The following is a 17065-nucleotide window of genomic DNA, read 5'->3' as shown; positions in this document are numbered from 1 at the left end:
CTGGCCCCTCCTCCTTCCCCCGTCTTCTGCCGGGAACCGACCCTCCTCTGGCCCGTTGTGGGGGGGCCGCAGGGGGCACAGGCTCCGCCCCCTCTCCCCCTCCCTTCCCTGCCCGGGATAATTATAACTGACCTATAGCCCGGACCAGCTGCCCCGGCCCCACGGGGACCCCCGCCCCCGGGCCGCCGAGGGCCCACCTTGCCGCGGGGCTGGGAGCGGGGCGCCCGGGTCCCCGTCTCGGGGCGGGGGTCCCCCCCGTCGGGGCCGGAGTCCGTCCTCCCGGCAGGTGCCGCGGCCCCTCCCCCGGCCTGCTCCCCCGCCGTTGCCGCGGGGACGGGGACCGGGCCGGGCGAGCGGGAGCCTCGCCCAACGCCAGGGAGGGCCGGGCGCCCAGGAGGCCGGCGCAGCCCGGGTGGATGCCTTCACCATGGCCGGCCCCGGGTTCCCCCGGGCCCTGCCCCGGCTCCTCTTCCTCCTCCTGCTTCCCGCCGGCTGTGGCGGCTTCTTCCCGAACATCTGGAGCCTGGTGGCGGCCCCGGGCTCCGTGAGCCACCAGGACCTGACGGAGGAGGCCGCCCTCAACGTCACCCTGCAGCTCTTCTTGGACCGGCCCCGGCCCGGGGTGCCCCCCGTCGCGGCTGAGGACTTCCAGGTGAGGAGCCGCTCCTTTCCCGCTCCTCCCTCCGGGTCCCCGTGCCCCCGACTCGGGGCTTGCCCGTGGCTGCGGTTGGGGGGCTTTGGGGGGCCGTCAGTCACCCACAGCGAGCCGAAGCCCTTACCTAGAGCGGATCCGGAACCCGGGAGCCCCGAGTCCCCTTTCCGCTGAGGGAGCAACCCCAAGGACCGTCCCACCCACCGCGCATGTTGCTTCACAGCCCCACCTGCTCAGGGACCCCAGGGCTGGCTGGGTTGGGCTGCCGGCAGCTTTGCCCTCTGATGACAGTCCCCCCCCGGCAACAGTGCCCAACGCGTACTTCCCAAGCGCTTAGTACAGTGCTCTGCACACAGTAAGCGCTCCATAAGTACGATTTTGTTTTGTTGTCTGCCTCCCCGTTCTAGACTGTGAGCCCACTGTTGGGTAGGGACTGTCTCTAGATGTTGCCAACTTGGACTTCCCGAGCGCTTAGTACAGTGCTTTGCACACAGTAAGCGCTCAATAAATTCATTCATTCATTCAATCATATTTATTGAGCGCTTACTGTATGCAGAGCAGTGGACTAAGCACTTGGGAAGTACAATAAATATGATTGAATGAATGAATGCCCCTGATCCCAGCCTGAGGGCCCCCATCAATCAATCAGTCCATCAATCAATCGTATTTATTGAGCACTTACTGTGTGCAGAGCACTGTACTAAGCGCTTGGGAAGTACAAGTTGACAACATATAGAGACAGTCCCTACCCAGCAGTGGGCTCACAGTCTAAAAGGGGGAGACAGAGAACCATCTCACTCAATTATAATAGTAATAATCAAAACCAATCAGTGGTATTTATTCAGGGCGTTCTCTATGCAGAGCACTGCATTAAGCACGCCGGAGAGTACAATATAGCAGAGAGAAGCAGCGTGGCTCAGTGGAAAGAGCACTAGCTTGGGAGTCAGAGGTCCTGGGTTCGAATCCTGGCTCTGCCACCTGTCTGCTGTGTGGCCTTGAGCAAGTCACTTCACTTCTCTGTGCCTCAGTTACCTCACCTGTAAAATGGGGATGAACCCTGTGAGTCCCCCGCGGGACAACCTGTTTACCTTGTATCCCCCTCAGTGCTTAGAACAGTTCTTTGCACATAGTAAATGCTTAACAAGTACCAACATTATTATTATTAATTGGCTGATACATTCCCACATTATTATTACTATTTTATATGGTAATGGTAGGGTATTAGGCACTATAAGCTCATTGTGGGTAGGGAATGTGTTTACCAACTCCATTGTATTGGACTCCCCAGCGCTTCGTACGATGCCCTGCACGCAGTACGTGTTCAATAAATACCAATCCATCAATCAGTCGTATTTATTGAGTGCTTACTGTGTGCAGAGCACTATACTAAGCGCTTGGGAAGTTCAAGTTGGCAACATAGAGGAACGGCCCCTACCCAACAGTGGGCTCACCGTCTAGAACGGGAAGACAGAGAACCAAACAAAAACACGTGAACAAAATAAACTAAACAGAATTAGATGTGTACAAGTAGAATAAATAAATAATAACAGTACGATTACCACCGATTCAGTCTTTCATTGTCATCTTTATGGAGGGCTTACTGCACTTAGAGGATGGGTATGTGCCAAGCACTGCGCTAAGCGCCCGGGGAGATGCAACCCAATGGGACTGGAGCCCGACCAGGGGTCCCAGTGAAAGCGGCGTGGTCCGTCCTCCCGTCCCTTCCCCTCCCCTCCCGCCCCATCCAGGGCCGGACGCTCCTGGCCGACGAGCTGTTCGCCGCCTACTTTGGAGCCGGCGCCCCGTCCCGCCGCTTCCGGGCGGCGGTGGCCGAGGTGTCGCGGGCCAACGCCGCCCAGGACTTCTTGGCGGCCACCCGCCTGGATCCCGTCCTCCATTTCGACGCGGAGCGGCTGGGCCCCGGCCGGACCCGGCTCCTGAGGACGCTGGAGGAGGTGCTGGGGGCCGCCCGGGCCCTCGCCTTCCCCCTGGCCCGCCGGCGGCTCGGGGCCCTGCTCCACGCCCTCCAGGTGAGCTGGGCGGAGGGGACCGGCCCCGGGCCGCCGCGCGGCCTGGCTCCCGGTGACATCCCCGCCCCGAGTGGTACGGGCCTTCTGGGGTGACCTCCCGCAAGGCCGTTTCCTCTTTCTCTGTACTCAAAGCAGCATCACCTTTTTTTTTTTTTTTTTTAATGGTATTAAGCGTTTACTAGGTGCCGGGCGTCGTACTGAGTGCCGGGGTGGTACAGGTTAGGTTGGACACAGTCCCAGTCCCACCTTTTAATCCCCCTTTTGCAGATGAGGAAACCGAGGCCCGGAGGAGTGAACTGACTTGCCCGACCTTAGTCGATCGTTCACGTTAAGGGCAGAGAGGGAATCTCGGAACAGCGAGGGGAGGTCGTGGGGGAGACTCTGTGGGAGTGGCTCAGACCCCCCCAGCGGGATGACTTCTCACGCCCCCATTTCTCAGATGGAAGCTTTCTCCGGCGTGAGCGGGCTGACTGGAAGGGAAAGCGGGGGCGGGCCCTAACGACCCCCCGACGCACCCGGCCATTTGGGCTTCTCCGGAATGGCGGCACTTCCCGTAAAGCAGTTCTTGCTGCCGCTCAGAGAATAGGAGAAAGGGCGGAGAGCCGGAGTAGATGTGGAAAATGAGAGATGGGCGGAGGAGGCGTTTGGCTGTGGCCGGGAGTGTGTGTGGTAATTGTTTGTGATATTTGTCAGGGACTGTACTAAGCGCCGGGGTGGGGACAAGCAGAGCGGGTCAGACAAGGTGTGTATGTGACCGACGGAGGGGTAGACGTGAGAAATGAGAGATAATAATAATAGCATTTATTAAGCGCTTGCTATATGCAAAGCACTGTTCCAAGGTGATCGGGTTGTCCCACGGGGGGCTCCCGGTCTTCACCCCCATTTTCCAGGTGAGGGAACCGAGGCCCAGAGGAGTGAAGTGACTTGCCCCAAAGTCCCCCCAGCTGACAGGTGGCGGAGCCGGGATTCGAACCCATGACCTCCGACTCCAAAGCCCGGGCTCTTTCCACTGAGCCCCGCTGCTTTTCCGTGGGTGGAGGGAGGGTTGGCTTCTGGTCAGGAGTGGTGTGTGTGTGTGTGTGCTCGTGGAGTGGGGTCGGCGGGGCAGATGGAGCCCCGCTTCTCCCGCGGTCTCCTTTAGGACTTCTACAGCCACAGTAACTGGGTGGAGCTGGGGGAAGATGGAGCCCACCCGGATCTCCTGCGGACTAGACCGGACCTCCGAAACCTGGCTCGGGGTATGGCTACCCCGCAACTCCCCTGGTGGCCCTGTTGCCCCCGGGCCTCCTGCCTCCACCTCACGGTGTCCCGCCTCCACCCATCCTGTCCCGCCTCCATCCTTCCCTTCCCACCTCCATCCTTCCCATCTACTCCCTCATCCCACTTCCAGTGGTCAGCTGTGTGACTTGGGGCAAGTCAGTTAACTTCTCTGTGCCTCAGTTGCCTCATCTGTCAAATGGGGATGAAGCCTGTGAGCCCCACAGGGGACAACCTGATCACCTTGTGTCCTCCCCATAGCTTAGAGCAGTGCTTTGCACATAGTAAGCACTTAACAAATGCCATCATAATTATTATTATTATTATTTTCCATGCCTCAGTTACCTCATCTGTAAAATGGGGATGAAGGCTGTGAGCCCCCCATGGGACAACCTGATCACCTTGTATCCTCTCCAGCACTTAGAACAGTGCTTTGCGCATAGTAAGCGCTTAACAAATGCCGTCATGATTATTATTATTATTTTCCGGTCCTCAGTTGCCTCATCTGTAAAATGGGGATGAAGGCCCGTGGGCAACCTGATCACCTTGTATCCTCCCCAGCGCTTAGAACAGTGCTTTGCACATAGTAAGTGCTTAACAAATGCCATCATTATCATTATTTTCCGTGCCTCAGTTACCTCATCTGTAAAATGGGGATGAAGACTGTGAGCCCCACGGGGGACAACCTGATCACCTCGTGTCCTCCCCAGCGCTTAGAACAGTGCTTTGCGCATAGTAAGCGCTTAACAAATGCCATCATTATCATTATTATTTTCCGTGCCTCAGTTACCTCATCTGTAAAATGGGGATGAAGACTGTGAGCCCCACGGGGGACAACCTGATCACCTCGTATCCTCCCCAGCGCTTAGATCAGTGCTTTGCACATAGTAAGCGCTTAACAAATGCCATCATTATTATTATTATAGCCCTGTGGGGATGGTCCCATCCAATCCAGTCACTTCCTGTTCCTTTCTTAAAACAGGGCCCCATTTCCTTTGTCCTGTTTCCCATCCCTAGAGGGAGCCCATTTCTCCCATCCCGGGGAACTCGCTTCCCGTCCCTTGGCGCACGAAATGGCCACACTTCCCGTGGGCCCTTCTCCAGGCCCAAAGGGACGGGAGCCCCAGGGATGTGCGGGACAGGGCGGTGCGGGGGGCCGAGGGGAGGGCGTCCCGGCTCTCCCGTCCCTTCCCCGGTCTCCGATCCTCTCGTCTCCACAGCCGGGGATGAGACCTGCTCCGATTGCGCCGGCCTGAGCTGTCCGGGGAACCTGCTGGGCTCCGGGCTCCTCACCTCGGGATACTTCGGAGTCGACCCCCCGAAACCTCCAGGTGGGAGCCGCGGGGAGGTCCCAGGGGTGTCCTTTCCCGCGGGAGCGCCCCTTCTCTCTTGGTCCGCTTCCTGCTCCCGGATTCCAGAGTGGAGGGATTTCCTCTCGGGACGAGAGGAAAGAAAGAGCGGAGAACGGGGACTCGCTGAGGTGGCGCAGGTGGAAGCGTGTGGCTTCTGGACCGTGAGCCCACAGTTGGGTTGGGACCGTCTCGAGATGTTGCCGACTTGGACTTCCCAAGCGCTTAGTACAGTGCTCTGCACACAGTAAGCGCTCAATAAGATTGAATGAATGAATGGGTCCAACTCTTTAATAATAATGTTGGTATTTGTTAAGCGCTTACTATGTGCAAGGCACTGTTCTAAGCGCTGGGTAATCAGGTTGTCCCACGTGGGACTGTCAGTCTTCATCCCCATTTTCCAGATGAGGGAACTGAGGCCCAGAGAAGTGAAGTGACACGCCCAAAGTCGCACAGCTGACAAGTGGCAGAGCCGGGATTTGAACCCACGACCTCCGACTCCAAAGCCCGGGCTCTTTCCACTGAGCCCACGCTGTGGAGACGCTTCCTGCCGGAGAAGCAGGAGGTGGGAGCCCTCTTTTTTCGTCTGTTGAGGGAGGATGGGGCATCTCTTAGGATGCCCGTGTCCCAGAGACGGGGATGATTCAGAGAAGCAGTGTGGCTTAGTGGAAAGAACCCGGGCCTGGGGGCCAGAGGACCTGGGTTCTAATCCTGCCTCCGCCTCTTGTCCGCCCTGTGACCTTGGGCAGGTCACCTCATTGAGCGCTTACTGTGTGCAGAGCTCTGTGCCAACCGCTTGGAAAGTACAATTAGAGAAGCAGCGTGGCTCAGTGGAAGAGAGCCTGGATTTTGGAGTCAGGGGTCGTGGGTTCAAATCCGGGCTCCACCAACTTTGGGCAAGTTCACTTAATTTCTCTGTGCCTCGGTTACCTCATCTGTAAAATGGGGATTAAAACTGTGAGCCCTCCATGGGACAACCTGATCACCTTGTAACCTCCCCAGCGCTTAGAACAGTGCTTTGTGGATAGTAAGCGCTTAACAAATACTATCATCATCATCAGTGGAAAACAGCATGGACTTTGGAGTCAGAGGTCATGGGTTCAAATCCCAGCTCTGCCAATTGTCAGCTGAGTGATTTTGGGCGAGTCACTCAACTTCTCTGGGCCTCAGTTACCTCATCTGGAAAATGGGGGTGAATCAATCAATCAATCAATCGTATTTATTGAGCGCTTACTGTGTGCAGAGCACTGCACTAAGCGCTTGGGAAGTCCAAGTTGGCAACATAGAGAGACAGTCCCTACCCAGCAGTGGGCTCACAGGCTAAAAAGAAGACTGCGAGCCCCCCATGGGACAACCTGATCACCTTGTAACCTCCCCAGCGCTTGGAACAGTGCTTTGCACATAGTAAGTGCTTAGTGAATGCCATCATTACTATTATTATTCTTACGATTCGGCAACATCATCATCAGTCGTATTTATTGAGCGCTTACTGTGTGCAGAGCACTGGACTAAGCGCTTGGGAAGTACAAATTGGCAACACATAGAGACAGTCCCTACCCAACAGTGGGCTCACAGTCTAAAAGGGGGAGACAGAGAACAAAACCAAACATACTAACAAAATAAAATAAATAGAATAGATATGTACAAATAAGAGTAATAAATATGTACAAACATATATACATATATACAGGTGCTGTGGGGAAGGGAAGGAGGCAAGATGGGGGGGATGGAGAGGGGGATGAGGGGGAGAGGAAGGAAGGGGCTCAGTCTGGGAAGGCCTCCTGGAGGAGGTAAGGAAGACTGTGAGCCCGCTGTTGGGTAGGGACCGTCTCTATCTGTTGCCAGTTTGTACTTCCCAAGCGCTTAGTCCAGTGCTGTGCACACAGTAAGCGCTCAATCAATACGATTGATTGATTGATTGGAAGGGGGAGACACAACAGAACCAACCAAGTAGACAGGCGTCAATAGCCCCGGTCCCTCGTCCCCCAGGGAAGTGCAGCCACGGGGGCCAGTTCGACCAGAGCAGCTCCCAGCATCCGCGCGGAGGCATCAACAAGGACAGCAGCTCTTGGCTGTTCTCCCCCCACCACGCCCTGCACCCTGCGGCCGCCCGCCTGGCCCAGGAGGCTTCCATCCAGGCCCTGACGCTGCTCCGGGCCCGGTTGGGAGACGGGGACTTCTCCAGGTGAGGGCGGCCGGGAGGGATCCGGGAAAGCCCGGAGCGGCGGCGGCGGCGGCGGCGGCGGGGGGCTCCGGGGTCCCAGCGGACGGACCCTCCCCTCCCACCTCCCACCCGCAGGCTCCTGGACATCACCCCGGCCACCGGCCTCACCTTCGTGTTGGACACCACGGGGTCCATGGGGGAGGAGATCAACGCGGCCAAGGTCCAGGCCCGGAGCATCATTGACCAGCGTCGAGGCGGGCCCCTGGAGCCCTCGCATTACATCCTCGTGCCCTTCCACGACCCTGGTGAGGGGATGCGGGATGAGGAGGGGATGGGGGGGCCTCCTGAGGGGCGGCTTCCTGCGTCCTCCTTTCAGAACGGCGGTAGTTCCCGAGGGAGGCCGGGGGACACGGCACTGGAGGGTGAAGGTTCTGGGCATTCAGACAGTGACCAACTTGTTGCCAACTTGTACTTCCCAAGCGCTTAGTACAGTGCTCTGCACACAGTAAGCGCTCAATAAATATGATTGATGATGATGACCAGGCAGCCACTTCATGTCCTCCAAGGCTCAGGTCGGCGGCACGTCCCGCAGAGGCCGAAGGGGCTGACATTGAATTTATTTTATTTTGTTAATATGTTTTGTTTTGTTGTCTGTCTCCCCCTTCTAGACTGTGAGCCCACTGTTGGGTAGGGACCGGCTCTATATGTTGCCAACTTGGACTTCCCAAGCGCTTAGTACAGTGCTCTGCACGCAGTAAGCGCTCAATAAATATGATTGAATGAACGGTGCCGAGGGAGCCGGCGTCAAGGGGCAATTATGGGCCCGACCGCTCCTAAAATGATGGGGCTGCCTGGGCAGCTCTTCAATCCCTCCATCAGTCAATCAGTGGTATTTATTCAATCAGTCAGTTGTATTTATTGAGTGCTTACTGCGTACAGAGCCCTGGACTGAGCCCTTGGGAGAGGACAGTACAACAGAGTGGATAGACACAGCCCCTGCCCACAACGAGCTTACGGCCTAGCTGTGGAGATGGATATTAAAATACATTGCAGATACGGACATAAAGTGTGGTGGGGCAATTCCTGGTGTAGGGAAGAGAAGGGTCAATTGGGGCAGCCAGTACTTACTGTAGCAGTTCATTCATTCATTCAATCAATCGTATTTATTGAGCGCTCACTGTGTGCAGAGCACTGGACTAAGCGCTTGGGAAGTCCAAGTTGGCAACACAGAGAGACAGACGGTCCTTACCCAACAGTGGGCTCACAGTCTAGAAGGAGGAGACGGAACAAAACTAAACATATTAACAAAATAAAATAGAGTATGTACAAGTAAAATAAATAGCATAATAAATATGTACATATACATATATATATAGGTGCTGTGGGGAAGGGAAGGAGGTAAGGCAAGGGGGAGAGGAAGGAGGGGGCTTCGAATGCGTGGGGGATTGATAGCCCTTTTGGGGGCTACAGGGGCTGCTCCTTCCTGCCCGCCCACTTCCAAAATGGTCATCCTTCCTCTGGGAAGAAGGAAGAGGACTTGGGTCCCACCGGCCCCGCTCTCATTTCTTCCTCCTCTTCCTCTCCCTGTCCCCACATCCCGCCACCTCAACCCCTGGACGCCCCAGGATTCGGCCCAGTCTTCCAGACCAGCGACCCCGACGTCTTCTGGAAGCACCTCAACGAGCTGGATGCCCTGGGAGGCGGAGACGAGCCGGAGATGTGCCTCTCGGCTCTCGAGGTCCGCCTCGCATCCCCTCGCCCCCCTTCCCCTCCTCCCTCTCCCCGCCCTCCCACAGGAAAGCGGCCCGGCCTAGTGGCTAGCGCCCAGGCCTGGGATTCGGAGGATCTGGCAGTCGGAGAAGCAGCGTGGCTCAGTGGAAGGAGCCCGGGCTTTGGAGTCGGAGGTCATGGGTTCGAATCCTGCCTCCACCAATTGTCAGCTGTATGACTTTGGGCAAGTCACTTTTCTCTGGGCCTCAGCTACCTCATCTGTAAAATGGGGATTAAAACTGTGAGCCCCCCGTGGGACAACCTGATCACCCTGTAACCTCCCCAGCGCTTAGAACAGTGCTTTGCACATAGTAAGCGCTTAATAAATGCCATCATTATTATTACTTTTATCTGGCCCCTCATCCCAGCTCTGCCACTGTCTCCCGTGTGACGTGGGGCAAGGCAACTCCTCAGTTACCTCGTCGGAGAAATGGGATTGAGACGGTGAGCCCCACGTGGGAGAGACTGTATCCAGCCCGATTAGCTTGTATCTACTCGGCGCTTGGTACAGTACTCGCCTGGCACGTAGTAAGCGCTTAACAAAGACCATCCCTCGGCTCTGCCGGCCCCCGGGCAAACAAGAGAGCCTTCTCCCCTGCGTCCCCCGTCTCTGGTCCCCCTTCCCTTCCAGTCTGGTCCTTTCCTCCCGGGCCAGCCGCTCTTCGGCTGTTGACTCTCTCCGCTCTTCCCTCCGCCCCACCCCGGGACAGCTGGCCCTGCTGCACACGCCGCCGCTCTCCGACATCTACGTCTTCACCGACGCCTCCCCCAAGGACGCCCACCTCAGCAACCGCGTGGAGGCCCTGAGCCAGGAGCGGCGTTGTAGGGTAAGCGGAGGCGGGCGGGGGGCTCGGGGAATCATTCCTTCATTCATTCAACCGTATTTATTGAGCTCTTAACGGGTGCAGAGCACTGGACTAAGCGCTTGGGAAGTACAAGTTGGCAACATACAGAGATGGTCCCTACCCAACAGCAGGCTCACAGTCTAGAAGGGGGAGACAGACAACAAAACAAAACATATTAACAAAATTAAATAGAATAGTAAATATATGTACAAGTGAAATAAATCGCGGTCCCTACCCAACATTCATTCTTTCAGTCGTATTTATTGAGCGCTTACTGCGTGTAGAGCACTGTACTAAGCGCTTGGGAAGTCCAAGTTGGCAACATCTAGAGACGGTCCCTACCCAACAGCGGGCTCACGGTCTAGAAGGGGGAGACAGACAACAAAACAAAACATATTAACAAAATAAAGTAAATAGAATAGTAAATATGTACAAGTGAAATAAATCGCGGTCCCTACCCAACATTCATTCATTCAATCATATTTATTGAGCACTTACTGCGTGCAGAGCACTGTACTAAGCGCTTGGGAAGTCCAAGTTGGCAACATCTAGAGACGGTCCCTACCCAACAGTGGGCTCACGGTCTAGTAGGGGGAGACAGACAACAAAACAAGACAGATTAATGAAATAAAATAAAAGTACGGTGCTCCTTCACCGGGGCCCGGACACCCCCAACTCAACAGTCCAGCAGCCGGGGACACCGGGTGTCGGGGAACGGGAGGATCCCCCCAACACCCACCGTAACCACAGTCAATCGATGAAGAGAAGCAGCGGGGTTTAGGAGATACAGTGATGGCCTGGGACTCAGAAGGACCTGCGCTCTTGTGCAGCTCTACTCCTTCTCTGCTGTGTGACCTCGGGCGAGTCACTTCACTTCTCTGAACCTCAGTTACCTCATCTGTAAAATAGGGGTTAAGACTGTGAGCCCCACCTGGGATAGGGACTGTGGCCCAACTGATTAGGACTCAATCAGGGCTTAGGACAGTGCCTGACACGTGCTTAACAAATACCAGTGGTATTCACTGAGTGCTTAGTGTGTGCACGGCACTTTGCTAAGTGTTTGGGAGAATGCGGTACAACGGACTTGGGAGACACATTCCCCGCCCACGATGAGCTTTCAGTTCGGGGGGAGACAGACTGGAATATAAATAAACAATGGATATGGACGTAAGTGTTGTGGGGGCTGAGGGAGGGGTGAATAAAGGGAGCAAATCCAAGTGCCAGGGCGACACAGAAGGAAGGGAGAGAAGAGAAGCAGCGTGGCTCGGTGGAAAGAGTCAGAGGTCATGGGTTCAAATCCCGGCTCCGCCACTTGTCAGCTGTGTGACTTTGGGCAACACTTAACTTCTCTGTGCCTCAGTTACCTCATTTGTAAAAAGGGGATTAAGACTGTGAGCCCCCCCGTGGGGCAACCTGATCACCTTGTAACCTCCCCAGCGCTTAGAACAGTGCTTTGCACGTAGTAAGCGCTTAATAAATACCATTAAAAAAAAAAAGAGGAGACGAGGGCTACCATCTCTTGGCGGAGATGGGATTTTAGAAGGGATTTGAAGGTGGGGAGAGAGTGACGGTCCGTCGGCTGTGATTCGGGGGGTGCCAGAGCTGGGGGCCCTCCCCTCCGCCCTCTGCCCCCGACAGGTGACGTTCCTGGTGACGGAGGACCCGTCGAGGTGGAGGGCCCGTGCCCGCCGGGAGCTCCTGCCCCCCGAGAGGTTCGACCCGTACGTGGCGCTGGCGGCCGCCTCGGGAGGCGAGGTCATCTTCACCCAGGATCAGCACATCAGGGATGTGGCGGGCAGCGTCGTGGGGGACGGCGCCGCGGATGTGGTGAGCCCAGCCCCACCGTGACCCCCATCTCCAGTGGCCTCCTGGCTTCCCCCTCCTCTGCCAGCTCCTCAGCCTCCCTGGGGGCTCCCGCCTTTTCCGTAGGCCCACCTTCCCTAATCCCCCTCCCCGCCTACAGGAAGTGCTGCCGTTTTGAGTGCGAGAGGCAGGACGTGGGCCGCTTCCAGCTCTTTCCCCACATGTTGGGAATAGATTTTGGGATCCCTTTAGTCACGCCCCAGCCCTTCCCCCTTCCCTCCTTTTCTCTGAGTAGTAGTAGCGGCAGCCGCAGCCATGTTTCATTAGTTCTGGGAACAAAAATCCCCCTGTGAAAGTTAGACCCAGGGGACCCACTGTAGGAGTAGGGTGGGGAAAAGTTTACCCTCTGCCTCTTCCCCCCCCGCCACAGGTGACCCTCCTCCAAGTCCGGACTCTGGGGGGGCCGGGGACCCCAGGGACCCCCCTCAGCTTCTGGGTGGACAGGCTGGTCACGGAGGTCGTGATCCGAGTCTACGGGGAGCTCAGCGGCTTTTGCCTGCGGGACCCCACGGGTAACGGGGGGGACGGGCGGAGCGGGGGGTCGGGGGGGGACCGGGAGGTGATTGGGTAGAGGGGAGGAAGGGCAGATGGGGATGCGACCATATGGCGGGAGAGGGAAGCAGGAAAGGGCTGGGCGGAATCTCCGCTTTCTCCCCCCCCCCCCCCCCCCCCCCCGGGCATCCCGTGCCCGGCCCTAAAGCCCTGCCCCTCTCCTTGCCCCGGCCCCCCGTCTGCCCCCCCCTCCCCAGGGGTCCGTCAGACGGAGGCGGAGGGCCCGGGCCCCCTGGCTCGCACTCGCCGCTCGGGCCAGTTCTGGGCGGCTGCGCTGCTGGACCCGCCGCGGCCCGGCGCCTGGGGGCTGGAGGTGACCGCCACGGGGAACTACAGCGTCAGGGTCCAGGGTGAGCGTGCGGGCCGGGCCGGGGCTGGGGGCCGGGCCGGGGCTGGGGGCCGGGCCGGGCCGGCGGGGAGGATGGGGTGGTGAGGGGCTGCGCTCTGCCCACCCCCCGCAGCCCGCACCAGCCTGGATTTCCTCTTCTACTTCGGGGCCCCGGTGGAGGGCGGGCCTCACCCCGGCCTCTACCCCCTCAGCCAGCCCGTCACCGGTGAGTCCCCTCGGCCTCCGGCCCCCGTCGCCCCCGCCACCCGCCCCGCCACGGCTCCCGTCTCACCGCCTCTTCCCGCACCCTGACCTCCTCCTCCTCTTCTGCCCCTGCTCCCCTCACTTCTGCCCCGGGCCTGGCCGCCACCGTGGCCCTCAACTTCTCCCGGACTCCACCGACCTATTCATGATGACATTTGGAAAGCGCTTACTCTGTGCCAAGCCCCGTACGAAGTGCTGGGGAAGATATACGGCAATTAGGTGGGCGCAGTCAATCAATCAATCAATCGTATTTATTGAGCGCTTACTGTGTGCAGAGCACACAGGGAGGAAGAGAGCCGGTCCAACTTGGGGCTCGCAGTCTAAGGGGGAGAGGACGGTATTTTATCCCCATTCTACAGATAAGGAAACGGAGGCCCAGAGAGGTTCAGTGACTTGCCCAAGGTCACACAGCAGGCAGGTGGCAGAACCAGGATTCATTCATTCATTCAATCGGATTTAGTGAGCGCTTCCTGGATGCAGAACACTGTACTAAGCGCTTGAGAAGTACAAGTTGGTAACATATAGAGACGGTCCCTACCATAAGAACCGGCAGCATGGCTTAGTGGAGAGAGCCCGGGCTTTGGAGTCCGAGGTCAGGGGTTCAAATCCCGGCCCTGACCTTGGACTCCAAAGCCCGGGCTCTCTCCACTAAGCCACGCTGCTGGTTCTTATGGTACCTTCTGTGTGACTTTGGGCAAGTCACTTCACTTCAGCTCAGTGACCTCATCTGTAAAATGGGGATGAAGACTGTGAGCCCCCCGTGGGACCACCTGATCACCTTGTAACCTCCCCGGCGCTTAGAACAGTGCTTTGCACGCAGTAAGCGCTTAATAAATGCTTCATTAACCCAAGTCTATAGTAATAATAATAATAATAGTTGTTATTATTCTGACATAGAAGCACTTACTAGGTACCGAGCAGTGTACTAAGCCCTCTAGAATGTCAGATCATTGTGGGCAGGGAATATATCTGCCAACTCTATTGTATCGTCCTCTCCCAAGCTCTTAGTGAATGAATGAATGACTGTCTCCCCCTTCTAGACTGTGAGCCCGCTGTTGGGTAGGGACCGTCTCTCTATGTTGCCAACTTGGACTTCCCAAGCGCTTAGTCCAGTGCTCTGCACACAGTAAGCGCTCAATACATACGCTTGAATGAATGAATGATGGGTAGGGACCGTCTATGTTGCCAACTTGGACTTCGAAAGTGCTTAGTCCAGTGCTCTGCACACAGTAAGCGCTCAATAAATACGCTTGGATGAATGAGTGGTAGGTGGGGACCATCTCTCTATGTTGCCAACTTGGACTTCCCAAGCGCTTAGTCCAGTGCTCTGCACACAGTAAGCACTCAATAAATACGATTGAATGAATGTATGATGGGTAGGAACCGTCTCTCTATGTTGCCAACTTGGACTTCCAAAGTGTTTAGTCCAGTGCTCTGCACACAGTAAGCGCTCAATAAATACGATTGAATGAATGGAGGGAAAACAGGTATTGCATCCCCATTCTATAGAGGAGGAAACTGAGGCCCCAAGCAGTGAGGTGATTTGCCCAAGGTGTCACACAGCAGTCAAGAGGAGGAACTGGGATTAGGACCGCCAGGCCTGGGCTGCTTTCCCCAAATTAGACCTTTGTCCCCGGCATCCCCGCAGACATTTCTCTTCTCCAGGCTTGTCCTCGTCCTCGGTTTCCTTCTTTTCCTCCCTCTCTCTCTCTCTGTCTCTCCCCGTCGGCGTCCCCCAGGTCTCCCTGCAGTGCTGCTGGTGGAGGTGGCGGGGGCAAAGGCGGGCCCGGGGGCTCCCAAGCTGAGCCACGCCGTCCTGCGGGGCCCCGGCGGCGCCGAGCTGGGCCGGGTGGCCCTGAGCCCGGCGGGGAGCCCGCGCCGGGACCTGCTGTCCGGCCCCCTGCCCCCGACCCTCCCCGCTCACGAGCCCTTCTCTCTGGAGCTGGTGGGCCGGGACGGGGGCGGGCAGGCCCTGCGGCGAGTGGCCCCCCAGCCGCTCTTCGTGGCCCCCGTCCTGGTGGAGGTGAGCCGGGCCGGGGTGCGGGAGGGGCCCGGGGGGTGGGGGTGGGCGGGAGGGTGGGCCTCCTCTCCTGGAGCCGCCAGCTGAGCCGCCCCCCTCCAGCTGAGCCGTGCCGGCCCCCCGGGCCCGGGCCCCGCCGCCCGCCTGCTGCTCTGCGTCTCCAGCTTCTCCGGCCCCCGGGAGCTGCTCCTCACGGCTGCGGCCGACCGCGGCTTCGCCGTCCGCTCCAACCTCTCCCGGTGAGACGGGGAGGTCGGGGCGGGCAGGGAGCCGGTCGGCTCACCCCGCTGCGTCGGGCTCTCCCAAGCGCTCAGTAAAGTGCCCTGCGCTCGGTAATAGTAATAATAATAATAATAATGATGATGGCGGCGTTTATGAAGCGCTTACTACGTGCTGGGGAGGTTACAAGGCGATCGGGGTGGCCCACGTGGGGCTCACAGTCTTCATCCCCATTTTCCAGTTGAGGGAACTGAGGTGACTTGCCCAAAGTCACGCAGCTGACAAGTGGCGGAGCCGGGATTTGAACCCGTGACCTCTGACTCCAAATAGTAATAATAATAATGATGGCATTTATTAAGCGCTTACTATGTGCAAAGCACTGTTCTAAGCACTGGGGGGATACAAGGTGATCAGGTTGTCCCACGGGGGGCTCACAGTCAACCCCCATTTTCCAGATGAGGTAACCGAGGCCCAGAGAAGTTAAGTGACTTGCCCAAGGTCACACAGCTGACAATTGGTGGGGCCGTGATTTGAACTCATGACCACTGACTCCGAAGCCCAGGCTCTTTCCACTGAGCCACGCTGCTTCTCAGTAGATACCGCTGATTAAGCGATCCCCACATGGCCGCCCACCCCTCCATCCCAGTCCCTCCCAGTCACCTCCCTTCTCCCTCCGGACTTCGGACCGCCCCTCGCCCCTAGTCCCGTCCAAGGCCAGGTCCCGGGGGTGGGGCGCGGAGTCGGGGGCGGCCCGGGACCCTCACCGTCCCATCCACAGCAGCAGCGTGGCTCAGTGGCAAGAGCCCGGACTTTGGAGTCAGAGGTCACGGGTACGAATTCCGGCTCCGCCACATGTCTGCTGTGTGACCTTGGGCAAGTCACTTCACTTCTCTGGGCCTCAGTTCCCTCATCTGGAAAATGGGGATGAAGACTGTGGGACAACCGGATCACTTTGTAACCCCCCCAGCGCTTAGAACAGTGCTTTGCACATAGTAAGCGCTTAATAAATGCCATTAAAAAAAAAAGTCACTTACCTTCCCTCAGTTCCCTCATCTGTAAAAGGGGGATGAAGACTGTGAGCCCCACGTGGGACAACCTCATCACCTTGTATGCCCCCCCAGCGCTTAGAACAGTGCTTTGCACATAGCGCTTAACAAATGCCATCCTTATGATTATTATTATCCCCCTCTGCTCTTCCACAGCGTCCGTCTCGGGCAGAACGAGACAGCCTGGGGCGAGCTGAGCCTGCAGCCCCCGAGTTCGGTCGCCCCCGACTCAGTGGTGACGGTGACCGTCTCTGTGGGGGCCGGCCCCTCCCCGCCGGTCCATGCCTTCCTGCAGCTGCTGGTGCAGCCCCCCGAACGGGTGAGATGCCCCCCGCGTCACCCGGGCTTGGCTCCCTTTCCCCCTGCGCCCCGTACCGGCAATGGGTGGCCCCCGGCTGATCTCCGCCACTTCTCCCCGCTACCCCTCGTGTTTTCTTACCTCCCTCGCCTCCCATGCAGGATGCTTCGCGGGGCCACACTTCCGTCCCAGAGGCAGCAGCTTCTCCGGTGCACGGCGGGCCGCCCCCCGAGCCCAGCGTGGGGGCCGGGTTGGAGCTGGGCACGGGGCTCAGTGGGGCGGGGGAGGCTGCCGGGAGGGGCCGGGGGGGCCTCCTGGGGGCCCTGGTGTTGCCGGGTGTCACCCTTGGGTGCCTGGGGGTCCACTACAGGATGTGAAGGCCTCCCGGGCCCTCACCCCTGACCCCCC

General features: G+C 58.0%; 1 protein-coding gene across 1 annotated transcript; it reads left to right on the top strand.

Moving 5' to 3' along the window:
- Window positions 1-208: 208 nt before the first annotated feature.
- On the top strand, window positions 209-17034 carry VWA7 (von Willebrand factor A domain containing 7). The gene is made up of 16 exons (XM_038768208.1): window positions 209-652; window positions 2401-2682; window positions 3824-3920; window positions 5160-5270; window positions 7278-7473; window positions 7588-7757; window positions 9078-9190; window positions 9933-10049; window positions 11706-11894; window positions 12301-12442; window positions 12680-12832; window positions 12944-13036; window positions 14814-15097; window positions 15197-15333; window positions 16516-16678; window positions 16819-17034. The coding sequence occupies exons 1-16, from the start codon at window positions 428-430 to the stop codon at window positions 17032-17034; spliced, it is 2688 nt and encodes an 895-aa protein (XP_038624136.1). The 5' UTR covers window positions 209-427.
- Window positions 17035-17065: the final 31 nt, after the last annotated feature.

Source organism: Tachyglossus aculeatus, chromosome Y4 (assembly GCF_015852505.1).
Source record: "Tachyglossus aculeatus isolate mTacAcu1 chromosome Y4, mTacAcu1.pri, whole genome shotgun sequence".
Lineage (NCBI taxonomy): Eukaryota > Metazoa > Chordata > Mammalia > Monotremata > Tachyglossidae > Tachyglossus > Tachyglossus aculeatus.
The sequence above is the reverse complement of the archived record's forward strand: the minus strand, read 5'-3'. Positions and strand labels throughout refer to the sequence as shown.